This window comes from Castanea sativa, chromosome 2, assembly GCF_040712315.1.
Source record: "Castanea sativa cultivar Marrone di Chiusa Pesio chromosome 2, ASM4071231v1".
In the NCBI taxonomy this organism is placed as follows: domain Eukaryota; kingdom Viridiplantae; phylum Streptophyta; class Magnoliopsida; order Fagales; family Fagaceae; genus Castanea; species Castanea sativa.
Window position 1 is genome coordinate 17,444,450 of NC_134014.1, and position 11,066 is coordinate 17,455,515.

Consider the following 11,066-nt stretch of genomic DNA (forward strand, 5'->3'; position numbering starts at 1 on the left):
ATTATGATTGAGGGGAATGGCAGAATTGTTCTGGAGTTTTTCTTTTTAATGCTCTTCTTCAAAAGATGGAGGATGTGACCACAAATATCAATCTCTTTGTGGGTGAAGAGATCGAACAAAAAAATGGTCCTTGGCTTGGACAGTGTTGTCAAGTTGGTGACCGGGTACAAGTTGTTGATCATCACATGACCAAGGGTTCTCATCTCTGGACTAAATTTGATTGTGTTCATGGAGGTTTTCTTAGAAGTACCACCAAGTATCGTCACCATTTCCTCAGTAGATTCCAATCTTTCATCGTATTGCATCGTGATTGGTTGAGAGGGAGGACGAACTTCTAAGTAGTCTTGAATGCTGTCCCTAGTGATGACAAACTCTTTGTGTCTTACCCAGCAGTTTATTATCCCCTTCAACACTAGCATTTGAGAAAAACACTCTGATAATCTCTGAATACACTACTCCAACTGGATTCAACAGTTTTGTCCATGTCCTGTCCTTGAATACCTCGGGAATGAACATGTCTTCAAGGGTCTCCAATCTCACAACCCTTTCCATGATAATGGTTGCTTCTTTGTAGCAGTCATTATACTTCAAGTCTACCTCAATAGACTTGAAGTTGTCATAATCCGTGCAAGCACGCTTGGATGATGGTTTCTTAGCAGCATGCTTGGTGGGGGACATTTGCAAAACAGATATAAAGCACAAAAAGAAAAACAGAAACACAAAACAGACCACAAAACTTGATTAGATTCTAGTTAGTCCAAAACAGAAGTAAAATAGCTTAAAACAGAGTATAACAAACTCAAAACAACATGTTATAAGCATTAAAACAACATGTTATAAGCATTGAAACATGTAAACATAAACACAATGCATGAAAATAAATGACTGTGCATATGTGTGCATCTGCTGATGCATGTGTGTGCTGCAAGTGATGCATAATGTGTGCCTAGGTGATGCATGGCATGGCATTGTAAGGCACGAAATGGGAAAAGTGTGTAAAACACACACCCATTGACCAAAACATGTTCAATCAATAGTAAACCCAAACATTGGAACTCATTTGAGTCCAAAACAACACAAAAATGTTACTTGAACATTTTGTCAAACACATAGCGTGCAACACAGTTCTACATGAATGAACAATTCATGAACACAAAGAAATTTGCCTAAATACATACTTAGAATGCCACTGGGGCCAACACAGACACAAACACAACAAATGGGACTCACCCCAATCAAAAATTTGAAAAAATATTTGCTTAAAAATCATGAATCCAACCCTTGTTTTGAAAATCCCCAAACTTCATAACCCTAAGACAAAAATGAAAAGAATGTTTAGAAAAACATACCTTGAAGAGATTTTGCAAAGATTTTGCTTGAAAAAGATGGGGTTTGAGTGAAAGAAAGTTTTGGGTTTAGAGGGGTTTGAGAGAGGCAAAGTGAGGGAAAAAAATGATTCAAAAAAAATGTCACATCTGCTACATAAAAACTAGAAACACATGGTTTTCGCGGGTTAGACAGTCGTGAAAATACTCATGAGACTCATAGAAGCTTTCGCAAAAAGCTTTTAGTAGCGACACAGTCACGAGACAATCGCGAAAGTCTCTATATGAGTTTAAGAAAATTCCAGTTTTTGCCTAAAACCATTTCACGAGTAGAGTTTAGTCGTGAAATACTCGCAAGGCAGTAGCGAGACTTTCTGGATGAAAATGTGACTTTTTAATTTCCCTTAAGCACTTTTCGCGGGAAGCTCTAAGTCGCGAGCTACTCACAAAAATGCCTCTGAACCAATTTTTTGAATAAAAATACAAAAATGCATTTTGAACAAAAAAACTTATAACACAAAAGTATAAAAATACTTTCAAAAACATATAAAATACTCAAAAATCTTTTTGAGTTTGATCGACAAGAAATTGAGTATACACATCACATTTGATCATATACAATCACACAAATGAAATAAGCATTCATTGAACAAAGTCTTGTGCGTTGTGTGTGAGTATCAAATGTGGAATAGTCCTTAGTCTAGTGCGAAACTTCAATGATCAATTCAATCAAGTCATACATAACTAGTACTAAGTCAAGTGGACTATCTCAATTATAGAAATGAGCATATATGATCTCCCACAAGAGTGATTACATAACTTTGACACTTTTCATTTTGGCTCCATTACAAAACATAACATATGATCATTTTTTGAACAAAGTACATCTCATTTTGAGATCAATGTCTGAACTTTTGATATTTCAACTTTGTGAGTAAGCCTTTGGCTTTTTGAGGCACCATACATTACAAAACAAGTCGCTTTCCCTTTTTCCTAGTCAAATACTAGTATGTGCGACGGCTTTTGCAGCTCAATATCTCTTTTCGAGATTTGACATTTGATGAGCTCTTTAAGCAAAAACATAAAAACGTGGTAAAAGATATAGGCACAAGACTATGCATGTATCAAGACCAACAAGACTATTAACTAATCATTCATGACAAGCTTGAAGATCGATTTACAACAATCACACATAGATTTCAAGATTTTTCCACAAAGATAGATGTGTATACAAAACAAGCTAAGCTCATAAATATACTACGCCATTAGTATGAAAGTACTAGGCCAAACTCACATGTGATATACACAACACAAACGATCAACCTTTTTGATGATTTTTCAATTTTTATGAGTTTTTGAATTTTTCAACACACTAAAAAACATAACACAAAAAGTAAGATAAAAAAAAAAAACAAAAACAAAAACAGCTAGCAAAAGAAACATGCTATGAATCGGAAGCAATGACACAAGAAGATTTTGCATGACATGATGCATAAACCTATGACCCTAAACATTGAAAGAATTAAAACATGGTCATAGGAAATAATTATGCATGGGTACCCTTCTTCACCCACACTTTTTGAGTGTTTTGGGTGAGAGCCTTGGATGGAGGTGAACGATCAACATAGCTTTCCAACCTCAGAGTGAAGCTAGCAAGGCATAGAGAGATGTTCTTCAACATTTCCATGACGTCTCTAATGAGATGTCCTTCATTTTCTCCCTTAGACTGAGTTCCCTTTGGTTTCTTCTTTGAACTTTTTTGGCCACGCATGGAATCAGCTTTCTTTAGTGCATGTAGCTTGAAACAGCTGAGTCTTGTGTGCCCTTGAATGCCACAATGATGACACACATGCTTCACTTGAGGCCCCCTCTGATTTTTGGGCAATGACTTCCCTTTATCTTTTGGTCTTACACCAATGGTTCTTTTCTCAACAGTAGTGGTCTCAGTCTCTGGCATCACTTCTTTAAGTTTCTCAACACTCTTGACTGATACGAACCTTACTTCCTTCTTCGATTCACTGCTGGAGCTTCCTTCTCCTGTATAGCCCAAACCGGTCTTGTCATGTGAAGATTTTTGTGACGACAACACACTGTCAAGTTTCTTGGTGGAGATACGCTCAACCTTGACATAGGCTTGGATTATTTCAAGCTCTAGAAACTTGATCTTAGAGTAAGCTTCAACTAGCTCTCCTTTGAGTCCTTCTACTTCACATTTTGCCTCTTTAAGTTGCACAAGAGTACACTTATGCTCTTCTTCATCTTTCTCACAGCATGATTCGTAACCTTGGCATATTTTCCACAATCTTCTAGCAAAGAATCATATGCTTCTTGAAGATTGCTCTCTCCTTCATTTTGGCATAAATCTTCATCTTCCGATTCTTCAACTTCCTTACCCTCAGAATGCTCACCAAGTTCATTCACCAAATTGCTCAAATCATCCTTAGATTCGACGGAGGTAATTGTCATGAAAGCCCTATAGTTCCCGTCACTATCACACTCTTCTTCGGTGTTTGAATTTGAGCTTTCAGAGTCGCTAAGAGTAGTGGCAAACACCTTACCTTTCCCTCTCAAGTAGTTGGGACATTCTTTCTTGATGTGTCTATAGCTGTTGCATTCAAAGCACACAACTCCTTGGGGGGATTGAGAGTCCTTCCCAGCTTTCTTCTTGAACTCCTTTCTACCACCTTTGGATGATGAGAACTTTCATTTGCTAAAGGACTTCCCACTGTTCTTTATCTTCAGAAATTTTCGGAAGTTCTTTGCAAAGAATGCTACTTCTTTCACCACATCATCTTCTTCAGAATAGTCGTCCATCCTCTCATTGATGGTTTTGAGTGCAAGCAATTTGTTTGGCTTATGAGAAGGCAGTCCAAGTTCATATGTTTGGAGAGATCCAATTAGCTCTTAAATCTTGATCTCATCTAAATCTTTGCTTTCTTCTATAGCAGTAACCTTCACACGATAACTCTCTGGTAAGGACCTCAAGATCTTTCTCACCACCTTAGCATCCTCAATCTTTTCACCGAGATTGAGCTTGGCAATCACGATTTCGTTGAGCTTCCTTGGCAGTCTTCACATGCAATATCTTGTGAAATTCATCAATAGACACACCACAGAATATAGTGTTAATAGCTTTGCTATTGGCATTTGCCAAAGCAAGTGCTGCCTTATCCCATTTGTACTTGGCTGTTGTGGGTCTAACATACCCATTCTCAACAAAATCTCATACGGACTCATCTATAGAACAAAGGAATGCCCTCATACGAACTTTCCAAAAGGCATAATTGCTCCCATCAAAGAATGGTGGAGCATTGAGAGATTGTGACCGATCCATCACAAAAAGGGTCTTAGATCGCACTTAGGTAATGAAACCACAACAAGTGCACCCGCTCTGATACCAATTGAAAGCTCAGATTTGTGTTCAAAACACAAGCTGTTTAGACCCCAAAATAAAATATTACGGCTCGGTTGATTTTACTCTAACTTAAACTAAGTGCGGAATAGAGTAAATGCGAGCGAACAAATAATACAACTACTCTAAGCCATATTCATTAAAGCACAGTAGAAAAAGAAAGCTAAAAGAGTATGAAAGAGAGATGCAAACACAAGATAACACTCCGATGTGTTATCGAAGAGGAAACCGAAGAACTCAGCGAAAAACCTCTCCGCCGCCCTCCAAGCGGTAAATCGATCCACTAGACAATAAGTTGGGATACACGAATAGCAAAAGACCCTCCAAGCCTATTCTACGCAATGCACCTAAGCCCTCCAAGCTCCGACTCCAATAAGGTTTCTCGGAACCGTGTCTTGTCTAGCTTTCTGAATCCCGCAATGCGCCCGATTACATCCACCAAAGCTGGCTTCTTCTAATGCTTCCCAACAGTATCAAAAACTCACTGGACACTCAGTATGGGTGGGATAAGTGTTTGGGTTATCAACCTCTCAAGGATATATAAATAGAGAGGTAGAAGTAGAGGAAAACCACAATGGATGGTGCGTAGAATTATGGGTATGACAATCTCACACTCTCAAGGGTTGAGGCTAGGGTTTTCTCTTCTGAAAAGCTCTCTACTCAAAATGTGGGTAATGATGGTATATATAATGTGTATGAGGATGTAGTGGAGCAAATAGGACAAAATAACAAAACAGACTGTTTAGCGGGTATCTCGCGGGAAGGCCTTACTCGCGAGACACTCACGAAAACCAGTTGTCACCATCTGTCATGACTCTTCTCATTTCAATCATGTGCAAGGCACATGCATCACTTCGTGGGATGCTTAGTCACGAGCTACCCGCGAGAAATCTTCTATCTTCACATGCTTGAGTCTTCACACTCTCTCTCTCTATCACACAACCCTTACAGTAAAATCCCACATAAAGTACAGGGTATAAAATATTGAACAAAATTGCAATCAAATTTGACACAGAATTAAAGCTAACACAAAACAGTTGTAAATCACAACTTTACAATTATTATTATTATTATTATTATTATTATTATTATTATTATTATTATTATTATTATTATTATTGTTATTGTTATTATTTAGGAGTCTAACCTATAGTATTATTCTTATGTTATTTGCAAGGTTTTGCGAAAGAATATATCAGGTGAAGAGTCTTATAATTTAATTGATGTTTTTTTATATTTCTAACAAAAACATCCAAATTTCAAATCACCCCACCCCAATATAACATTCAAATTGTATATACATATTAAAAAAATAAAAAATAAAAATAAAAACTATCAGAATTTAGGACATTCCAATTTAGACTGACATGCAAACCAGGCTTTTGTGGCCTCCAATCATTATTCAACAAGTTATATACTACATTATTCGTTTCAATTGAAGTAGCACAATTTTAAAAGATAAATATACAATCGAGTTGAAACTTGAAAGAATCACTTGTGCATACGTACAACGTGCAAAAAGACGGTAACATAAACTTTTTTAGAGCATCTCTAATGGAGTAGCTAAAGCCCAAATATTCTCTATAATAGAGAATGAGAGCACAAAAAAGAGTCTCCAATAGATTCTCTAAACACTAAATTTTTTTTGGCTCATGAACAGTAGCTCATCAAATCTGATGGGTTACTGTTCATTCTTCAAATGTCTTTTATTATTATAATAATCAGGTATTGATTAAAAAAATGTTGGAAGATGTGTAGTTGTTAAAAAAAGAATAAATAATGAAAGAAGAAATAATATTTAAATGAGATAAATAATGGGATAGAGAATCTGTTGAAAAGTGTATTTGAAAAAGTGGATAGTTAAAAGGTAAAAGTCACTGTTCATTCTCCAAACAGTTCAAAAATTTGGAGAATCTGCTGAAAATGCTCTTATATATCGGGCTCGCATGATTTGGAGTTGTTTATGACGACGTAAGAAACTTTAATACAATATGCTGATATGTCATTTCATAATTGATGGCTATGAAAGCAACGTTTTATCAATGATTTATATTATAAGATGTTAACTTTCTATTTAACATACATTTTTCTTTGAAAGGACTGGTTGTCAAAAGACTTTAGAATATATATATATATATATATATATATATATATATATATATATATATTTGTGTGTGTGTATATGTATAAACGATGACCATGGATTTAAAACTAATTTTTACGCTTTTTTTTTTAATGATGTAGACTTATTAGTGCTGGGTTTTTTTTTTTTTTTTTCTTCTCTGAAAAAAAAAGTAATGCTGGTTTTTTTTTTCCCATAGTTGGAAGGCTTTTTTTTTTCACCCTTGATGATATATTGAATAGTTATAACAGCAAAGAATGAGAGATTTGAACTCTAATTCTTTTTATAAAGAAGAACAAATATTTCAAATAAGCCATAATACTCTTGGCAGTTAAAACTCTTTAATTTCTAGATTGGTGTAAAAGGAAAATATAATTGGAATCAAAGATTCGTTGAAATCCAATTCTCATTGATTCGGGAATATTTTGGATCCATCCAGAAATTTTGGATCAAGAAGAATGTGCTTATTTGGTATCAACAAATTTCGTAGATTTTATCAATAATCACGATGTATAAGAACTCAGTTGGGGCCATTCAATGGAGCTGATTTTGAATTTTTCCAGACCCATATCCAAGCTCAGTTTGAAGCTACTTTTAGGAAATTTCTCTTGCCTATTAGTTGGACTATTAGGAATTGGGAATTATAATTCCTTGAAAATACAGACATGAAATTCGACTGGGGTAGGGTCAACCCTCCTTCAACCTTATGTTATAGTGGCCAATTAAGAATGAATTGGCAGTTAAAGACGTAGTAATGTAGTACAGCACTCGTGTAGTTGTCATTGACGCCCTTCTTCCATTTGTATAAGAGATTGTTTCATTTGACTATATATGATATAGTTAATATTAGGGTTAATCTAATCCTTGAAGTGTTACATAAACATGAAAAAATAGCCGTCTCTCCTGGTAAGCACTGATAATATGATATCATTTCAAAGGCAGGGACAAAATAAAGAATTTTTTCTTTATTTGAGATAAAAAATTTATTCTAACTTAATTTATATGTGTGTGTGTGTGAAGTATTTTCCTGGAAGCTTGAATCTCAGTTTTTGCCTCCACACGCTACAAGAATTTGTACTTGTGAAAGTGTGATATGCGGTCTTAAACCAAAGTATTATTTGATGATATTGGAAATGTGATCTTTTGGCCATCTTCAATGATTTTTAATTTGCTCAAAAAAAAATAAAAAACATTGTTACTTTAATGTTAAAACAACTACTACACTACACGACATATAGTATGGGGGAGATTTTCGGTTTAAAAAATAAATGGGTCAATCAATTTTATTCCTTTTAAACTGCTCCCTCCATTGCCATCTTATGCGCCTGATTAGCTTGTAGGTTACTACTAGCCATTTGTTTAATTAGAATTCTCTTGTTTAAATTAACTACATATAGGCCACATGTGGCTACCTATTAGACCTTGTTAGTATAATTTAGTGTACTATATTGATAGACCCCATTATAAGGGGCTTGGCTACCAAATAGGGTAAGAGAACAACTCCATGTGCAGGGAAGATATCTCCTTCTTCTTCTTTTGGCTGAATTTTCAATATTGTAGAATATCTCATTCATTTATTGTGTATGAAAAGAACTGCAAAGATACTTCAACGCGGTTTTATAGCATTTGTTTTTCATGGCCACGAACTAATTTCTTAACATGGTCAACATAACCTCTTAAATGTGAGAATTATTATCACATGTATAAGATAAGATATATACATATGGGGTATGCCCCGTGAACTAGTTCTGCAATACCCAATACTAAGTTTGGCAAGGCAGTTTAAATCTTGGTAAGGTTTCACATTTTTTCTTGAGACTGCAAACTGTTGGGTTCCAAATAATATTATCAATAATATTAACAATTCAAAATAACAATCACGTACAAAAACATAAAATTTACGTGAAAAACTCTCTCTCTTTGAAGGGAAAAATCACGGAACAAACTCCGAATAATTTCACTGTTATCAAATCAATTACAATAATTCTTTTGTATGTCTTACGGTTAAATAAAAATCTCTCTTTCTTTACTCACACACACACTAATTATCTATTTCAAAGGCGGCAACACTTTGCTCTCTCTCTTCTATTTTCTTCTCCACGCACAGCTCTCTTTCTTGGTTGTCTTCTTTCTCTAAGCGGTACTTTCTTGGTTGCTCTCTTTTTTCTCTCTTGTGCGGCACCTTTTTCTTTCTTCTTCACTATCCGGCACTCTTTTTCAGCTTGTGTATTCTTCTTGTTTTAGCACACGCATGAGCTATTATAAAATTTGTGGGCTGGATTTAATTGGTTTCGTGCACCCAACACAAACAACCTTGAAAATCTTTTTTTGATTGTGTGTGAGGCGTGTGTTTAATTTTATATATATCGTGAGGGATTTCACAATTCGCTCCAATACCAATGGGTTTGGTCTGCGATCGAATGCTATAAAAGATTTGTGCCCTCTCATCCTTCACCAATTGATCGTTGGATGGATTGGTAAGGCACACGGTCCGACAAGTGGTATCAGAACCAATGTCATAGGTTCGAGTCGTTGGAGCCGCATTGTGAGGGAGGGATTGTGAGGGATTTCACAATTCACTCCAATACCAATGGGCTTGGTCTGCGATCGAATACTATAAAAGATTTGTGCCCCCTCATCCTTCACCAATTGGTCGTTGGATGGATTGGTAAGGCATACAGTCCGACATATATATATATATATAAAAGATTTGAACTATCTAACCTAACCCCATCTCACCCTTTACCATGCCTAGCTATCTAAAGTTAATGAACAATGTATTTAATTTAGACTTAGCATCGCCAAGACGTGACAAATTTCAGGTTATACTTGCTATTAGTGGCTAAGTCACATGGACAATGTTGTATTAGTCCTTGATAGAGAGAGGGATCCCAAATAACAACTACATCAAGAAAACTTCAATGAAAACAACAAAAGCACAAATTATAACCGAATCAAAGGAGAGAGTAGTGAGAAAGAAAGCATTTAGGATGGTCCCATTACAGAGCCGGCTAAGGGGAAAAATTCCTCAAGCAAAAGCCAAAAGTACGTGTTTCACTTAATAGAAATCCACTAAAGCCACATTAGCAAAGCAAATGTCTTCTAATTGTCTCTATCTCACACCTTTTATACCATTTCCTCTATATAAAAACCCTTCTTTCCTCTCTCTTTCATTCTCTCTACAATTGCCATCCCAATATTGCTTCAAACCGAGATTCTTAGTCCTAGTGATTCCTAGTAACACTTTTCCTTCTGTTATTCTAAAACATCTATAAGACCAAGATCTTTCAATCACAGTATGGAATCCGTCAAACAAGGAAGCTCGGAAACCTCAAGTGAAGAGAGTGATCACCTGGAACAAGTCAGAGACGATACGGGCAGTAGGCGCTCCTACGAATGCACATTCTGCAAGCGAGGCTTCACCAATGCTCAGGCCTTGGGAGGGCATATGAACATACACCGGAAAGATCGAGCCAAGGCCAAGCAACTCACAAGCTCTTCTTCACATTCAAACAAATCCAACGAGGATTGCTTCCCCTCTAGATATATTTCACCGGTTTCACGCGAACCATCCGAGTATTTCACAGTTTTAGAGGCTCAAAGACAAAGGAATTATCATATGTATTTTCAGCCATCATCGGCATCTAGCCCTAGACACCCACATGCTAATTTCCACCAAAGTGATTTTATTGCTTCAAGGTCCCAGTCCTTGAGTATGAACCAGGACCTTTTCGGTGTAAATTTGAGCCTGCGAATTGGCCCTATGCATGTAGAAGATGATGGAATGAAGAGGGCAGTTAGCGAAGCTGATGAATTGGATTTGGAGCTTCGACTAGGTCATGATCCATATTGAATTTGTTTTATCAGTAAATTAGCTTGTTATATACGCATACAGTGCACATCATATATTGTACAGGCAAATGGATTTCATGAATTTAGTTATATATATTACTTTGTCCTACATTTATTTGTAAAGAATTCTCTATTTTGATAGAGGAGAGCAGAAAAGAGAGATTAATATTGTTCAAAGCTGCACAAAAGAAAAGAGAAGGTACTGGGAGATTGAATTTCAGAGGTAACTATTCTGTAACATATATTTTAGTGTCATTTTTTTTTTTTTTTTTGCTGTAAAAGTGATTTTCTTTAAACCTAGCATCTTTATGAGTATAAAATATGAACCTAAATCTTCAGCGTTCCTAAAGCCTTC

General features: G+C 35.9%; 1 protein-coding gene across 1 annotated transcript; it reads left to right on the forward strand.

Annotated features, from left to right (window-relative positions):
- Positions 1 to 10,157: 10,157 nt before the first annotated feature.
- LOC142624075 (uncharacterized) lies at positions 10,158 to 10,712 on the forward strand. The gene has a single exon (XM_075797576.1). It carries the CDS (start codon positions 10,158 to 10,160, stop codon positions 10,710 to 10,712), a length of 555 nt encoding a protein of 184 aa, XP_075653691.1.
- Positions 10,713 to 11,066: the final 354 nt, after the last annotated feature.

Bases quoted from the DNA above. Each gene is read 5' to 3' on its own strand.
- LOC142624075 (XM_075797576.1), top strand. From the start codon at position 10,158: ATGGAATCCGTCAAACAAGGAAGCTCGGAAACCTCAAGTGAAGAGAGT.